Source organism: Dermacentor andersoni, chromosome 7 (genome assembly GCF_023375885.2).
Source record: "Dermacentor andersoni chromosome 7, qqDerAnde1_hic_scaffold, whole genome shotgun sequence".
NCBI lineage: Eukaryota > Metazoa > Arthropoda > Arachnida > Ixodida > Ixodidae > Dermacentor > Dermacentor andersoni.
The window spans coordinates 93,522,381-93,540,957 of NC_092820.1; the positions used below are offsets into that span (position 1 = coordinate 93,522,381).

General features: G+C 43.4%; 2 protein-coding genes across 2 annotated transcripts in view; one reads left to right on the plus strand and one right to left on the minus strand.

The window, feature by feature from the left end:
- LOC126534122 (echinoderm microtubule-associated protein-like 2) overlaps positions 1-5,294 on the minus strand; it is a 243,654-nt gene extending 238,360 nt beyond the window's left edge. Inside the window, exon 1 of the mRNA XM_055072681.2 lies at positions 5,069-5,294. Within this exon, the coding sequence (XP_054928656.1) occupies positions 5,069-5,090 (22 nt within the window). The 5' untranslated portion in view covers positions 5,091-5,294. The remainder of the gene's footprint in view (positions 1-5,068) is intronic.
- An 87-nt stretch (positions 5,295-5,381) lies between these two features.
- Positions 5,382-15,899, plus strand: LOC126534129 (uncharacterized). Its single transcript, XM_055072684.2, has 6 exons — positions 5,382-5,647; positions 5,858-5,925; positions 6,139-6,220; positions 7,195-7,380; positions 10,424-10,540; positions 13,720-15,899. Exons 1-6 carry the CDS (start codon positions 5,495-5,497, stop codon positions 13,924-13,926), a joined length of 813 nt encoding a protein of 270 aa, XP_054928659.2. The 5' UTR covers positions 5,382-5,494; the 3' UTR covers positions 13,927-15,899.
- Positions 15,900-18,577: the final 2,678 nt, after the last annotated feature.

Genomic DNA, 18,577 nt, shown 5'->3' on the forward strand with positions numbered 1-18,577 from the left:
AAGATATATCCGCCAAAGAGGAACCGTCACGCTCCAAACAACGCTTTCGTCCGGGCACGCGAAACGAGGCACGAAAGCTACAACAACAGAAAGGAACGCTTCTGACGAAGGCGCCGAACGACGGGGAAATCGACTCGCCCGTCGTGAAATCGTTCTTGCAAAAAACAAAGGACTTGCAAATTCCTCGGTATGGGGCTCTTGCATTGCCCAGGGGGCGCTGCGAAAAAGGTGCTAAAAAGCGCCCTCTGTCCTAAAATGGGTCGTACCAAGCTCGGTCGTCTGCTTCGGAAAGCACTTTCGGTTGTGTTGTATCTCGGCCTACAGCGAATATCGGGCGCCGAAGATTTTTTCAGGAGTGGCACGCTGCGTAAAAGCAAGAAATTATGCAGTGCCGAATACGTGTATGCCGTTCAAGAATTAAGCGGCGAAGCTTTAGCGCGGTGTCAATCGCGCGTGAAGCGAGTCGCGTACGAAGTGGAACTTCAGGTAAGGTTTGCACGCTGCTAGATTCAGGCGCACAAACGCGAGGAAATGCTTGCTATAAATGAATCCACAGCAGCGATAAGCAGACATCATGTGTACGGAACTGCTCGAGCACACGACGGTACGCGCCGCGACGGCAGCGGTCTTTCGGCATGCCGCGATGTATGAACTGCTCGGGCGCACGATCGTACGCGCCGCGACGGCAGCGGTCTTTCGACATGCCGCGAAACAGCCGGTCTCCTGCAATCTTTGATGACTGCATGCCCAGTGGCGTAGCTAGGTCGTCTGGCACCCGGGGCCCATAGGTATTCTGTCACCCCCCCCCCCCCGGTTGTAGCCGGCGGAAAGGGTGTCTTCAGACGTATATGACACCCCCCCCCCCCCCCGACACTGGCCCCTTGCACCCGGGGCCCACGGCCCCCGGCCCCCCCTGTTGCTACGCCACTGTGCATGCCGCTAAACAAGTAGTTATGCCTGCGTTGTAGTAGCGGCCATCTGTCCCTTTTAGTAACTGGTAATAACTGATGCAATGCATATGAGCTCGCACGTACGTGCGAATCGCGCTGCAGCGCGAGCTCGTGAGCTGCTCGCTTGATGTAGCTTTTAATGACAACACTCGAAAATCGATTTGCTGTAATCAATACTATCTTGCTGCGCTGCCTCAACATGCTGGCTTGAGGACAAATATGAGCACATTTATCTCTCTAACCTGTGCTGCTGGTAGTGGGGTAGTTAATTGTTACCGAATCAGCCCAGCCATTTGTGGTCATTTGCACACACCTGGGCACTTCACCACTTCGCACCGGTCGAATTGTTAATTGTCGCTTTGGCCGGGTTTCGAATCGTGAATCACCAGCGATGTCTGCTGCTATGTCGGTCTGCCGTCGGGACTGTAGGTGCAAAAGATCGAATTTTAGAACGCAGATCTATAATCAAGCAAGCTTCAAGACAGGTGAAGCAGTGCAGCATGGCGCGAAGTTTCGCTTACCCAGCGCGACGAACTGCAGTTATACAGCGCGCCCGACGCTCCGCTTCGTGAGGCCTTGAAGGGAAACGATAAAATCGGATGTTGGGATTCAGGCCTTCTTGTTCATGGCAGCCCACGACGCAGCAGTATCGACGGTGACGCTTTTTCGATGCTGAGCTAGGTCCCTCCGGATCGGCGTTTCCTTCTGCTTCCAGCATTACGTCGCACGGCACACGCAGAGTCCGTTTTCGTTAAACTATAGGCTGCGACCAGCTCGCAGCGTGGTCGACGTGGTCTGTGAGAAGTGACGAGCCTTTTCGCACTCGTAACAGGGCAGAAGGAAGTGCGAATCAACGCAAAACTCGGCCTAGAAACGTGCTTCGCCACAGCCAGGGCTCAATACGACCCAAGCTGGTACGACCCAGATGTCGTTTCCCGCGCCGCCACCAGGCGCCGCTACTATACCTCAAACTCCAGCGCAAGACGCCCATACAGTGCGTCGTCGATGACGTAACGCGACTTCCGCTACTTCGACACGAACGCCAGCGCTCGGCGTCATGACGGTAATCCGCTCGGCCCAAGGTCGCCAGCTCGTGTCAGACGTCGACGGTGAGAACGGACGCTCGCACGACGGTGCATCAGCTAGGTCACCGGAACTCGTTAGTTCTCTTAAATGACAGCCGCTCGAGAAAAAAAAAAAAAAAAAAAACAACCGCGCGTCGCCCCCTGACAGTCCTGCCAGCCAAAGTATAAAATCTAGGGGCGAAGCGAATGTTGGAAAAATCGGAGCAACGAATCCAATAAAGCCCCATTCGATCTCCGAGTCGAACATTCAGTATTCGCAAGTACGAACGTACTTAGAATAGTTCCACCGAATCGTCTAGCGTACGCGATTAAACATAACATCGGAGCAATAGTGGAGAAAATTTAATTCCGGCGGCCATATAGTAGAGATAAAACGCGATAAGGTACGTAGTAGAACACGATATGCACCGCCATGGCAGTCAGATAACACTTTCCAAGCACCGGTCGTTAGCACTTTCCGAAGGATCCTGTGTGCGCGAACTAAATATGGTTTTGTTCCGAATGCTCCATTTAGAATGTCTATTTAGACAGAAACGTTCTAACATTCTGAATAGTACTCGGATAAGAATATTGTTTTATATTCATGCTCAACACGATAATCTTTTTTTTTATTCGAAGACTGTTCGATTCGATTTATTTCTGGCGTGATTCTATTTGTATTCGATGTGCTGTCAAAAATTACTATTCCCACAGCCATACAAGAAGATGCGGCCAGAAAAAAAAAAAAAATTCCAAGGCTGAAGTCAATACTACACGTGCACCTGTTTGAGCAAATGCAATACACAGCGAAAATTCCACGATGCAAGGAAATCCTAGAAAATTTTATTTATTTATTTATTTATTTATTTATTTATTTATTTATTTATTTATTTATTTATTTATTGCCGATGTCGTGGTCTTTAAACTTTTGCCCCCGACTGATCGTTGCCGCGATACATTTACCTCAGGCCGACTTCTTTGCGTTTCTTGAAATAACTTCAATGCCTTTATCATTACAAATAATAATAATAATAATAATAATAATAATAATAATAATCAGGAAACTGCTCTCCGTGCGAAAGAAATAACCGACGACGTGCACATACAGTCACCAGAGGAGTCCAATGTCATCGGACTTCCGCAGATGACCCGACACGATGCAATTTAGTGATCGCGAATAATTAAGAACATTTAGCCCCCATTGACGTATCTACGAGTGACATTATTCTATCACACTGACACAGTTAACAACTATCGCGTGACATTTACGATCGTGTCCGATACTCCAAAGGCAAGACGCCTATATGTATACGGCGGGGAGGCGACAAAACGAGTCAAAAAGAAATTAAAATGCTGTTTTTCTTAGTTCCTGAAACGTTGAATATGTTCTGACGAGAGTTTCGCAAAGTAAAAAAGAAAGGACAAAAAGAAAATGCATCTTGGCGCGACCGCAAAGCTGTCACAATGGAAACGTCAGTGTATATGACACGTTTCTGAGTTCGGAGGCGAAGCGTCTTGGAAAAATACACGTAAACACCAAATGCAGCATACAGCACCGGTGTGAGTTTGAGGGACGGCGTAATACCCCTGTCACACGAGCACTTTCGAACTCAATACAGCCCGAACGCTTCTAGGACGTCATCTTCAAGCACGCCAGACTTCGGTATCGATCGCACCCGAAATAGCGCGACGCAGTAAGAAACCGAAAGTACAGGTGTGACAAAGTGAGCTGTCAACAGCCTTCGCACCGACCGCGACAAACACACACACACACACACACACAAAAAAAAAATAATGAAAACACTACTTCGTGCCGTGTGTTTGGACGAAGTAAGGCGTCTGTTCCTGTAGAAAGAGTGAACGTAAGAGTGGAGGAAAGAAAAAAAACCGTAAAAATGACACTTCTGTAAATTTATGGCGCAAATCAAAACAACAAAGTCGTACAGGAAGGACACAACGCAGGCGTTAAGCAAGTCAGCAACACCATTCACTTCCAAAGCGCAAGACATGCGCTTTGCCCTGAACGAAATTTAAAGCGGCCGAAAGCGAAACCAACGTAACCCGCACTTCGATTTCGGAACAAACGGAGAAGTTAAATAGCAATTGAGAACCACGTTCTAACTTTAGCGCTACTCGCAACACATGGGCAAACGCGGCCTTTGCCGAGGCCATTATCACTTCACCGAATGACATTTTAGCATGTTCGGTAACGTAGTGGAAAGGCAGGGGGGCGTGAAAGTTGGCGTTATGCCCAAGGCTGATCAGTGGTCACATATGTTCGACACCGGGTATCCCTCGGCCGGAATCGATGCTTTAGAACCGCCGGACACGCGACTCCGTGCCGATCTCACGTCTTTTTCTTTTCTCGACTTCTCTGTGGCCACTGGATGACTTACGCTCGAAAGAATGCACCACGGAAAAACCACTCTTGCAACACAGCCGCAACAGAGCGGCTGCGATCACCTTCCACGCTTTCGTTCACAACTCGATCGCCCCGACTTTCTAGAGCTCGCTCCGCAACGGTGATTTCGGTCGGCAAAACATAACAAAAAGGTGATGCGGAAACCCGGATCGACGCAGAAGGTATCAGCCGCGTGACCATCGAAACCCTCGATCGTGAGGTCTTCGCCTACTGACGCGGAAAGGCTACCCGCGTTCGCTAAAAGGGAAAAAAAAAAATTATAATCAATAAACACAGGCAGTCCGGCGGCGTCGGTGGCAGTTACGAGCACCGTTATCTCGCCACCGCCGCGATAACAACGGTAGAAGCGACCGGCACGTAGTCGCGAGCGTGGAAATAAAATAAACGGAACAACCAGCGTAAACGCGATCGGCGCTCTTCAAGCAAAGCCAGGCGGCAGCAGCTTTCGGCTTTCTTTTTCGCACGTCCGTGCGTGGTCGTCGCACGCTTCGGGGTCTCTGCGGGTCGATGTCACGAGCAACGCCCGTACCCGCACCGAGACTTGCCAGAGAACAAACGATGCGACAATTCCGTTCACTACGATCTGTAAAATAGAAGGTGAAACACACCGTCGTCTTCGACGATCGACTCACCGAGAGGATCCATGTTTTCCATGACCTCGCCGCCGATGCGGCTTTCCGGACCGTAGCGAGCGTCGAGTCTCCGCACTCCGCGTCTGTTCCCGTGGTTTGCTTGCGTTCAACTTGCGTGCTACTTGCGCCGCCGCTAACACCGAAGTAGACCGAGATCACTGCTTCGTGAGCGGAGCAGGGCTCGTAATCCGGTTGATTAGCATGACGCGCTCTCAGAAATATTTTTCACACATCACGAGTGGCCACGGGTAGCTGCTGCCCTTTCAGCTTTCGGTTCGCTGGCGTTGCGGTAGTTGCAGGCAGGCCGAAGTTGGTTGTTACACGTAACATTGTCAGAGCCGTAATACCGCTTTGAAAAAAAAGTGTGGAATGTTTTTCGACAGCTCAGACGTCAATTCGTCGCTGGTCCAACGCGAAAGATACTGAATGAGATTATGCTGTAAATATTTTGTGCCAGTAAATTCAATGTCAACCGATGGCGGTGCTTCGATCGCCATTGCGCGGGAAAGAAGCGGGAACCTCTGCAAAGCAGACGACAGCAGCGCGACAAGGCCAGCCATGATGAGTACTCGGCGCAAGGTAATCGTTATAATCGCTCAGAGAGTTCATATAAAACTCATAATGTGCTCAAGTCACCGCGTAACAGGTGTAAAGTGGTCTATATTGAGCAGTCTAGCCGAAACCTTGCAGAACTGGAATTCACTTCAGGCGCGCTTTATCGCGGGCCAGCTGTCTGCTTTACTTTTGCGATTGTCTAATTGTTCCGTTGCGATATTCATCTACTTACAGCAGAAGAACGGTGTAAGTGCTTCCATGACCGCAGAAGACACCCGAAAAACCAGGAACACGCGAGAAAGGTGAAAGAAAAAAAATCACTAATTATTCTAAATTTGCTGCAAGACGCAGTGCGTGCACTCTGATGTGCACCGTTACTAATCGCTTGACGCTCTTAAGCTTCTGGCTGTGTGTGAGCATATAAGCATATCACGATCGAATTCTCGACAACTCGCTCAATCACTGCTTCTTAGTTGCGCAAATACATTTATTTATGCACATCGTTATCCTTCCAGATTACGTCACAGAACTGTGATGCGGCGCCTTGATGAGCTTGTCTCCCGTGTTCCACTTGACACAGAGATCTTCAAAACCAGGGTAACATGTACTTTCATATCTGACATGTCATCATAAGTAAACTCGCCTTTCTTTCTTTCTTTCTTTCTTTCTTTCTTTCTTTCTTTCTTTCTTTCTTTCTTTCTTTCTTTCTTTCTTTCTTTCTTTCTTTCTTTGACTTCTGTAGTCTCTTCATCATTTGCACCGGCGCCTACATAGATAAAAGTGGTTAAGCTTTGGTACTTTCACGGTGTGTTGTTGTGCAAAGTCGAAAGTACGCAACTATACGAGCTTTCAAAGCACGTCCCGCCACCTTTCGGGGATTTAGCGCACTTAATGCAGAAATGTTGATTTTGACTTTGTCTATCTTTGCCAGGTGGCGCCACTTTTAAGTAGGCTAGCAGTAGCTTGTGGTATTCCTGAAGGGCTACATGAAATAGCACCTTTTAATCTTTACAATCACTCTCTCGCATAAAGTGCTACAGTTATGAACCTCCGCAATTAAGCTAGCGCAGCAAAGTTTTCATTGGCCACTTAGTCTTGTTGAAATCAGGCTAAAGTAATGTGCTACTTATATTGCTAACTAATTAGAGCCATTAAAAATTTGAAAATAAAAGCACCTGAATTGCACAATAATTGGTTTCACTTAGTTATGTGTGGCCTGGGGTGCCACATCAGTATCTCATTCAGGGATATAGTCTATAAGCTTTCGTGCAAAAAGAAAGGTGCAAAACAAAAAGCTATCTGATAAGCTTTTCATGTTTTACCTTATTAGTTTTCTGTAATGAAAGAAACTAAAAAGCACCACTAAAGGACCCTAAGAGTCACTTAGTTCATTTGTTCACATATAAATGGCATGTATATTGGAGACAATGCATACAATGTTAGTATCTGGCCTTTTAAATTCATGATCGCATGTCTCGAAAATGTCACACTGCTCCCCAATAAACATTGGGCTGTACATGTTTCTTCTGCTGTATAAATTCAAGCCATAAATCTGATGGAACTCCCTGCAGGCATCCCAACTCAAGAGGACGATCGAGTACTTCCACTACCTGGAAGACACTATCCAAGCCATCTGCAAAGAGCGAGACATACCTTTGCCACGAGACTACCAGATGTTCTTGGCAAATCGAAGTTGCCTGTCGGGAGAAGGCAGCGAGCATCCCACAACCCGTGCACAAAAGGCGTTTGCTTCTAAAGTAATAGAATTATTTCTCTGCTCTTCGATTTCTTTTTCAAATTTGCTTGTATTTAGGATTCTATATTTCTTTTTACATGAAGAAAGAATGAAGCTACATTTGTGCACCATCATCTTGGCTAAAGCGAAAGCAGCACTGAGTCATGTTATTCATTCATCCATTCATTCATTCATATTCATTCATTCGTTTAGGGCACAGGTGTATGCATTATGCACGCATTATATACTGATAATGAGCCCGCATCGGTGGCCTAGTGGCCATGTAATCCTGTTGATCAGCACGAGGTCGTGGGCTTGATTTTTGACCACGGCATCCACTTTCTCATTGGGTCAGAATGCAATAATGCTCATGTATGTGGATTTGTGTGCACACTAAAGAACCCCAGGAGGTCAAGATTAATCCGGACCCTTTCACTATTAACAATGGCTTTGTAACTGACATGCTCCAAAATCTTATGGCAAGTGCTTGTGAGCGGCACTGGCCTGTAATTGTTCGGGTCTGACTTGGAACTGGATTTATGGATTGGCACCACATTTGATTGCACAGCGCCAATCGTCAGGGGGTAGACATGCAGTATCTGTAAAGACACAATGAAAATTTTTGCAAGCATTTTGATACCTAACACGCATATCTGTGCAAAAAAAAGTATTTGTAATAGTGGTCAGGACCAGTGCAATTTTTAAAATTTAGTTTGCACAGTGGGCGTAAACTGCCATCTTCGCTTACAGTTATTTTCCACATTCGGTATTTGAAATCACGTGCTGGAAAGGAATAAAAAATGCTATTGTTACCATAGAAATACCACCTAAAGGAAACAACCTTGCATTCTTTTGCAATTGATGTAAGCTCGCTGATTGTTCTATTTGATACTTTAATCTGTGATACTGTTGGGTATAGGGTTGTTCCCTAGATAGATAGCACTAGAATTTATGTTGATTGATATTCATGAAAGATGGCAGTCTTAGGAAGAAGAAATGTGTTCTTGCTTCCGTAAGTTTTTCTTGCATGGCGTTTGTCAAACTGGAAAAATCATTTTTATTGCGAGCTTTCATTGCAGTTTGGTTTTCGTTTCAAAATAATGATGTCACAGGTCTGGCCTATTTTGCGTTTCTTCTTTTTTTTCAGAGGGACAAAATTTGTTTTTATCGAAACTTATTATGTCTCCTTAAATTTTGCCCAATGGTTCTCCACATTATATTTGTCAAGCTAAGAACAGCAAGATCTGAATTATTTGCGTGTGCATAGTCTTTTACCAAAATTTGAGCTGGTTTCACATCTTTTGTACATACTTGAAACTGGGCATATTATGGCTATTAAAGTTTGTGATAAGAAATTCCATTGTCAATGCTCAGTGTGCAGTTGTCAAGTTGAGTACTAACTAATGTAAGGTCAAAGAATGACAATGACGAACTGCTAAATTGTGTATCACTAGTGACTAGCTGGTTTAATGAAAAGCTGAAAGCAGCGGACCACAAGGATTCAGCACTTGTGAATTCCCTAGCTGCTATCGTGAGACATCTCAGTCCAGTTTATACCTGGTAAAATAAAATTGCCAGTTAAAGTTATAGCAGATCAGAAATGAGTATGTTTAGCAAGGTAGTCATTAATCATCTTGAGATATTCTGGTGGAGTGTTTGAAGGCCAATAAATTGCACCTAGTGTAATGCGTTTACCATGAAATGTTAGTTTGTGAAATGTACTTTCATGATCAGAAATATTGTTGAGGTATTCGCAAAGTATATTGCATTTTATGGCTATAGCTACTCCACTGCCACTAGATCCCCATATTTGTGTATTAGTTTATGTGCTGGGGGAATTATTTCAGAAACCTGAACGCCCTCATGTAGCCAGGTTTCTGTTATAACTAGGACGTGTGGGTGATAGGACAAAAATATTGCTTCAAGAAGCTGAAGTTTATTCAGGATGCTTTGAGCATACAGGAATATGACTCTCGGTGATTTAAAATTCTTTCGTCCATCTTGGTTATGGGTGCCACTCATACTGTGCAGGTTTGTTGCAGACCGATATAATTTTACTCTACAATCCTCTACTGGGTCTCAAACAAAAGTTTCGCCATCGATTTTTTGCCTTAGAGTACACAGGCTAATTTACTGCAGAGTGCCATAGTTTAGACTGCAGGTCTCTGATTCTCTGCAAGAAATTTTCCTATATAGAATAGCGTGTTTCTTTCAGTTTGTAGCACCAAGACAACTTTTTTATTTTTCAGTGAATTCGAATAGTCCGAGCATCACCGGGCGAGCGCTGCAGCCATGTTTAACACCAATTCTGTGAATCCTTTCCATTGTATCCACAATCGAACTGTTCTTTAAATATAAATTTCTTGACTTTGCTTTCTAGAGACTGGCTGTCTTCATTAGGGTCTTCACTTACACCGTATATTACGAGGTTGTTTCGTCAGCTCCAATATACTAAATAATCAATTTTTGCTTCTAGACTCTGAAGAAGGTTATGTCCTTACAGGCTTGGTTGCATTCTGCTAGCTTTATTGCACACGCCCCAATTCATTTTCTATTGCCACGATTCGTTGCTAGAGAGCATCAGCAGTTAATTCAACAAAAACGAAAAGGTTAAGCATTCGTCCGCAATCGATGTCCACTGCACACCCTGCTCTGCAAAGCACTGGGCCACTCTAAGCAGACGGTTCTCTTGTAGTCTCCTTGCTAAATGTTTTGGTTGTTGAGAAATTTTTCGTAGCAGCCAAAACTTTATTCTAGGTGAGGTCATTATGTATGTGGGCTTAATTGTATAATGAAGCTACATTTATGTTGGATGCGACTTGGCTATAACCAGATTTGAATTTACTGCTATGGCTGACAAAGCATTTACTGTTAAGAATAGAAAAGTGCAAGAAACAGGACATGAAGAGCAGTGTTGTGTCTGTATCTCTCTTTTGTCTCGTTTCTCGCACTGTTTTCATTATTAACACCATGTACCAACTAGCCCAACGGCAAAGTCTCCTGAAATGTTTGCATTCTGAGAGCCACAGGTTCAGGGTGTGAAGCCTTTCTTGCGCTTCACCCAGGAACTGCCCCGCACCCAAATGAAGCCCAGTCATGGCGAAGCGCTTGTCCCGGACCTGGAGTTCCCGCCAGACATTGACGTCAACTTCGAGCAAGAGACAGACAAGTGGGAACATTACGTGAGTTTGTCGTGCTCCCCGTCTCTCATGCTCCCCTTCGGCATTGTGCTCTGCGCATGAGCTCTCACACAAAAATTTCTGTTTATTCTCTTTTTAACCACGATATAACAAGCACGGATAAAACAAATCATTAAATGTGATGAAGTAAATATAACATCTGTATCGCCACGAATGAGCATGTAATGAAGATAGTGACGCGCATAAATTGTTTATCTTTTTTCCATGACCGTCTTTCATTGGCTAGCAGTTGTTACAAAGTTATCACTTGGCATAAGACACACCTTCATGTATCGCAACTTTCCAAAACGTTGTAGTTGATCCCATTGCCAAGGGATCTTGTCTAATCAGTTTGCATGTGCGATGCGAATAGTGGTGTACATCCTGCAACATACGGAAACACCAGCGATTTCGCAGCATCGTACAATGCGTCATGTATAAATAGCCGACACACTTGACCCATAGATCAGATTTTCGGCGACTGACGCCTGTTCTTGCCGCTTTCGTGCTTCGAGTGTCACTTCTTTTCCTAGGCCAAAGTTTGCCCAGTAAAGAGTTATATTCGTGACTCACAGCTTTCGTACTCTCTGGTTCGTCCCCGTCACCAAAACGTGGCATTAGTTTTATCAAAAATGTTGCATAGACGAAGGCATTTTCATCTCATATGCAACTTTCTTACAACGAGGTTTTACTGTGAACTTGGATTATTGCATGAGAAAGTAACCAACCACCTGAAATCAGTTGTAGGCTGTTCCCAAATGATGGTGCAATATCAAGGCACAAGTGTGATGGAAATGAACCACAATCATTTTAAGAGGACAAAAGGTTACATTATGACATCATGCATGGCAACGTGACACTGTGGTGAATTGAGTACAGGAGGCTCGCGCTAGTGATACTTTGTAGCAGTTGTAGCGAAGTCCAATGAGCGCTGACAAAAAATCATCACCAGTGCCAGGCATGAGGTTGATGCTCACTCTCAGTGTAGTGTTCCTGACCGCCACGTTAACCATTGCGATTGCTCAGTAAATGAACCGTTTAAGAACGTTGAGAAAGCAATGGCGCAAAATAGGGGGAGACACAAAAAGACAATGGAGATTCATGAACATGTCATTGCACTCTGATGGCCACAGAGAGAGGGCTCCGTTGCTGTCAAGCAACTTCGTAAAGGGCAATTTGATGGCAGTGAAATTCCGAATGTAGTGTCTATAATAAAGAGTCTGGACCAAGGCCAAGAAAATTCATAGTTCTTTGATGGGCTTTAGCTTACGGGATTCAGCGACGGCCTGAAGTTTGGCTAGACATTCAGTGGCGTTGTCTATTCACACTATGAGATAAACATCCTTACGAGGGATCCCTGTTAAGGCGACAATTGTTCACATGAAAGTGAACAGAGCCATCCTTCTTCGTAACAAGGACAACAGGAGATGGCCATGGACTGTAGGAAGGTCAAATTACTTTGCAGCAAAGCATATCTTCTCACTGATAACACGACACTCTGTTGGAGCTACGTGATATGGGAATTGTCACAATGGCGGGTGAGAGCCAGTGTGGATGTGATGCCTAACAGCTGACATGCAGCCACGAGAAGGTTGCGTGACATCAAAACAAGACAGTGAATCCTTTAGCTTGGCGACCATTGCAGCTACTGTTGCCGCTAATGTACTCCAACTGATGAGCCTTCTTAATCTGGGTCAAGACCTCTTTTCTGTGTGAACCTATCTCTGAATACACCTTGCCATTTTAAAAGTGGACTGGTGAACATGCCTTTCATTGATGACATGTTTCTTCAGGCTAGTTACTGCGACATTGCAAGTATGTACAGTGTGAGCGAATGCGGAGACAGAGCAGTGAACAAGCTCTCCATTCCGTCTTGTTCCTTGCTTTGCCTTCATCTGCTCAGCATACTTGGAAGGCCTTTTATTGATGAGTTTGCAGGAACTTTGCTATGTTTATGACATGTCATGTGGTCGTGACAATGAAGAACCGGAAACATTGCCAGAAGTGTGGGTAAAGAATTGAACTCTCTATGGGATGAACCTGTGGCCAGAAAGGCAAGGAGCATGCACTCGAAATGACAGCGGCAAGCACGGTCGTGGAATCTCACCTCACAAAAGTCCATCTGGTACTTATACATTTCTCGTCATACATTCCAGAGTAATCGCTGATACTTGCAGACATTTGAGAATTTACAATGCAATGTATTCAACTTGTGCACACAATTTGACACCTGTCGAGAGTGTTCAAGAGTTCATAGGCACGTCTTGCACTGAGCTACATCGTGATACATAGCAGTGACACTTCGGTGAGATTGGTCACTGGCTAAATGTAAAACAATGTATGATGCATCACAGTGCCCCCTTTTAAGAAGCGTTGTCCTGGTGCTGAAAACAGAACAAGAAAGGGAGAAGTGTAAACACAAATATAAAATAATCAAGCAAGTCAGAAATAAGAAAACAAGTTCCACAGTTCGTTAATGTGTGTAGAAAGACTTGAGGTGCTCGGTGTGGATTACTTAAGGTCCTGTGTGACACCACAATGACTACATGACACCATTCGGCATTACTTCATATCCCAGTGCATAAAGACGTCGAAGCATCCTGTATGGCTCGAAATAATGTCACAATAGCTTTTTAATCGATTGAAATTTAACAGTGCACAAGTGGAAATAGAGACACATATTGAGCAGAGTTTTGTCTTGACTGTTCGCATGAAGGTGTACATGAATTGCAGTACTTGAAAGTGGTAAAATTCTTTTCAGTCATGTGCAGTTCGCACTGTGCAAGAATGGAGAATGTGGAGATGGTGCACAGTTTGCCTCACCCACCTTGCCTTCGGTCACCTCCTTTGCCCCCTGGCCTCAGTTTGTGACAGATAGCGAGAAACTCGCCTGTGCAATACTATGTTTACATGACATAAATAATGTTATCTTAGCCAGCATCTGAAATCCTGCCTAGTTTCTTGTCCTTCTGTTCTGCTGCATTTGTGTTGTGTGTGTGCGACTAAATGTAACACGTGGACAGAAAGACAGACAGGAAGCTTGTTGAGACAACTTGTGGTGTGTGCAGTATATAAAGTGAAAATGGCTTCAATCCTGTCGTATTCTGCACAGCGTGCAGACGTAGCTTTGGTATATTACCTATGCAGATAAACCAGCCTATAATATGCTGACCTTTCTTCAGGGCATTTCAAAGGAGGACTGGATGGCTGCGGGATCGTCACAGCAGAGCACTCCAGTGTCACTTGACCAAGCAGTTCCGGCAGTGCCAAATAAGACCTTCGTGGACATCATTTACAACAGTGCAACTTCAACGCCCCTGAAGGAAGCGCCTGAATATTTTGTCATCTCTGCCACTGGCGACGTGACGTCTGTAGGAAAATTGCCGTGACAGCCTAAACGTCAATGCATTTGACCAAACGCCCAGTGAAGCTTGGCTGCCTGCTCCTTAGGAGGCATCCTGATTTCACTTCTGTTGTTTGATTGCCTTAGTAACTAATGGACATTTTGATTGTTTTGAATATTTCCTTCGTGGTCTTTGTGATGATTTTTGCATATCGGTCTTTCTGTTCATGCTATGTTTACAAGTGAGCTGTGTTTCTCTTCTAGCAGTTTTAAAATAAGATCTAGAGCACACCGCTGCTTCATTCTTAATCAGATTTTGTAAGGAGACATTGCATTTATTTCTTGGTCTGCATCTTTCATTAGCACACTTGGCCCCATTTATTGCCTGAATTGTCTCAGCTTTTAATTTCCAACAGGCAAGGACTTTGATCTACATTTATGCAGCAGCTCCGCTTATGTGATGCCAATGTGCAGATAGGTTGGTTGTTTCGCATTTTTAAAGGAAAGCCAATCAACAATACCAAGTGCTTTACTGAGTGATGCGGACCAACAAACGCAATTGTGTCACAAAATCTGAGTGAAAACAAAGCATACACAACTGTAAAATTGGCTTTTAAGGACTTTAGAATAAAAAAAACAAAGCAGGTCAGTGTAAAGTATAGCTGTAGCTCATTGCTTAATGCAGCTTGTGTTTGTATCTTTACATTATTGTACAGATTATGGTACTTTCCTTATCTTTTAATGTTTGGATGCAGAGCTTCTATGAAGAATATTTTATTTTTAAATTGTTATAGCACTTGTTATATTTTAACTTTTCTTATCTTTAGATTTTGTAGACATAAATGTTTCATGCAGCATAGCTGGTTGCGTACTACACAAATATGCAATGTCCACTGATTCGCACATGATTCAGCGTGTTTATTGAGTTATATGTATTATTTATTCTATACTGACGTGCTTTCACGTATTGTACAGATGCATTGTGGGTTTGCTGTACTCTTATATACCAGCATCCTTGTTAGAGGATCACAGTCTTTTTTCTACTTTCTTTATGCCTCTAACACACTCGACTGCAAGATGCAAACCTGCGATGTGGTGACTTGTAAAGGGTTTGATGGCATGTGTGTGTTTCCTTGTGGCAAGTTTCTTGTCGTTATCCCAATGGGACAACTTATTTTTTATTGAAGCACTTGTTGGAATACATGTTGTATAAGCAGGTAAGTGAAAGGTTGCAACTAATATAGCCAGGTATAGCATATCATTACGTGATTTAGTGTTGAATATGTATTTATGGTTCCTTTGACGAATGTTCATACATGCAGCTTGTTGAGTGCGCACTTCTGAAGCTGTCCTTCTTTAGTTCTTCATTGCACATTCATTTCTAGCAATATTTTACAGTCTTACGAGTATGTAACTTATTTAAGTGATGAAACTTTATGTAGTACATGATATCTCCAACAGAAGCTCCTTTGTAGCTTTTAGAGTGCACACATTTTTTTAAGCTGTCCTCCTTTAATTATTTATTGCACATTTATTTCTAGCAATATTTTGCTATGTTATATATATGTAAAGTGTATTTAAGCGTTGAAACTGTATGTAGTACATGATATCTCTGACGAAAGTTCCTTTGTAGCTTGTTGAGTGTACACCTTTGTTAAGTTGCCCTTTCCTAGTCATTGCACATTATTTCTAGAGCCTTTAAAAGCATCTCTTTGGTTGCAAGCCAGTAGAAGCCTTTTGTCCATTCTTTGCAAGCTAAAAGAAAGTCCGGCATAAAATGCAGTTTGAAGTGATGGATGACAGAGTTTTATTGCCTTGAAAAATGTGCCTGTGATTCGAGAGGTGTTTGACACAATTACATGAAATGTGAAGCAGTTCTCTTCCTGGCAACCAGGCAACTGTTGTACAAGTTATGTTTCCTCAGTTCCTTGTTGAAAATAAATTATGAAATGCGCATTACTATTTATAGGCTACTGTATAATTTATTTGTTACGAATAAATTCATGCCTACCTCAAGAAGCTCCTTTATTTTCATTTCTCTCTGTTTTTCTAAATATACAACCAAGAATATTGAATTTGAATCACGAAAAGAAAGACAGATATGCTGTACAATGGTAATATTAATTCTGTGTTCATAACAAGGCAGCCACACAAAATTTGTGTTTGTTTTTCTGTGTTCTAGCACGTGAGAATGAGTGAAGATTTACATTTCAAAGTTGTGGAGGAGCAACGAGCCGTCGAATGGGACAGCTTCAGAAAAAATATTATGCTTTCAGTGTTCTTGCATTCTTTTTCTCCTTTTTCTGTCCTCTCAACAACGAAAAATATCAGGAACGTCAAAAAATAGGCATAAATACTTGCAGTTCTTTTTTAATAGGAAAAGCAGGTTCTTCTTGCACTTCATGTATTGAAAGCTAAAGACTTTCTTGTATTTGAAAGTTCTATCATAATGTTATTTACCTTTTATTTGGTTATTTATGCAATGAAAATACTGCAACTTAATGTCACTAGGATTACCATTATTTCTTTTCTGAACTAAAGTGAACCTGCAGTTGTGTTGAGAACCTGTGCAACCTTTGGACTTGAACTGAGCTTTTTTGTAAGTTGAACGAGCTTATTTCTTTCTCTCCCTCCCTCTGCATATCAAGCACTTTCTCTCAGCAGATGATGGTTACAAGTATCAAGGCTTTCACAGTAAAAATTATTAGATTCGAAACACTAATTTCTTTATAACTTTCATTTAACAAACCTTGGTCAAATAAAATGTTCATTTTATTGGAAGGTTTTTTTAGAGGTGTGTAAATTTCGAACGTGAGTTTTTTATTCAAGTTGTATTTGGCTTGTGAAATTGCTGTATGTGTTTCAATATACAAAGTGACAATATCTTTGAGAGCCTATAGGAAGAAAGACCAATCCATGTGGAGACTGTCAAATTACTTTGCTGCAAGAGAACAGCATTTGCAATGTGGAGGCACCAGTTTCTGAGCAAGAGCATGAAAGAGCTAGCATCTGCAGAATGGTTTCCAGTCATTTACTAAGATGGCACCTCTTCTTTCAGCAGCCTACGAGTTTGTTACCTAGATTTAGGCAAAACGATATTATTTGGCATATCTCAACATCCTTTTAAATTGATGTATGGGGCCACAGTATTGCACTTAGCCAAAGTAGTTATCTCCTCAATTTTTTTTCTTTCTTTCTTTTTTTGTTTTCTTTTGTTCAATCAGGGTTGAAATAAATACGTTTTATATCATGTGCACTCAGTCCCTTTAACTATCACAGCACTCTACCTGCATCTGGTCACCTGCTGTCCTTTTGTTTCGTTACATGTTGATGACGTGGTACACCAGATACAACCTCTCAGTTTCTCGTTGACAAGCTGGTTTGCCTGATCAGAAATACATCTGTGACCAGCATTATATTTACAAAACATAATGTAAATAAGATTTTTTTAAAGAAATAGAGTCCATGCAACCTATTTTACTTTGTTTAGAAGTAAGTAGGGGTATGTAAATATTCGGAACTTTCTAATAACAAATTGAATACTCCCCTATTCGATTCGGTCTTCGAATCAAATAGTCGCTATTCAAAAACCCAAACATTTTTCTAATATTTCTTTAATGTTTCATGCAGTCGACTGTGCATGATTAAACAAGAAATTTAAGCGAAATTCAATAACTTTTATCTCCCGCAGAGCGGAGATACAGTCAAATCTCGATTTAATTAAATTTGCGATGTAACGAACTATTTTCATTTCCCAATCTTAGTTGCATTGAAAATCGTGTATTTATTTTTTGCGATTTAATGAAGCAACTTTGTGACACAGTTTTGATTCAACCAAGTTTTTGCCCATTTCAGTCATGTACTTGGAGCGTGCATGGCTAGTAAATCTAGCAAAAACCTGTTGGCCGAGGCAAAAGTTAATTCAAGCTGTCAAAGCACACGTGCTGAGACGCAGTAGACAGGAAACACCGCTGTGTCATTTGTTACGTTGCTAAGCAACTCAATTTTGTCTGTGCAAGAGGGATGGGGTGGGAGTAAATGCGCGTTAACGCGATCAAGCATACGCTGGGGGAGAGGGAGGGCCGGAAACGTACTAAAGCCCCTTAAACTTCGTAACACCATGCTTTGAAGAATGCTGCCTCCTCCTCGCGCACTCTGGCCGAGGCCGACGCCGCGTTGCTATTGGCCTAATAGCATCATGTGGGCCCTCGCGCCGTGCTTCAGCGCCATTTTCGCTCGAGTCTACGGAGTGGCGAGGAGCGTATGTTGGCGCCGTTGCTACGCTCGAGCGCTGTAGGCGGCGCCACGGTCGAAGAGGGAGTGTGAAAGAGAGGAGAAACGACAAGGAGTGAAGGCGGGGGAGGAGAGTGTCCCTACGTCACGAAGTTTAAGGGGTTTTAGAACGCGCGCCTATCTGCCTTCTCATCCGCGCGCGCGTGCGTGCGCGGGCCATGCGTCGAATCAAAATCTGTCTGCGGCAAGCCGAAATGGATGGTGCCTTCACGTGCATTTTGCTGTTCCCGCGCGTCGAGTGTTGGCGGTCGCGTATTCTCAAGTTTCCGAGACATAGCCACTAAGCATACGATGGCGGGTTACCGATAAAACTACGAACCTTAGTGCGTACGTGTAATCTATTTGCTATCGCTATAGTGCTCCACCTCCTGCCGAAACTTTTTTTGGGGGGAGAGGGGGTTCAG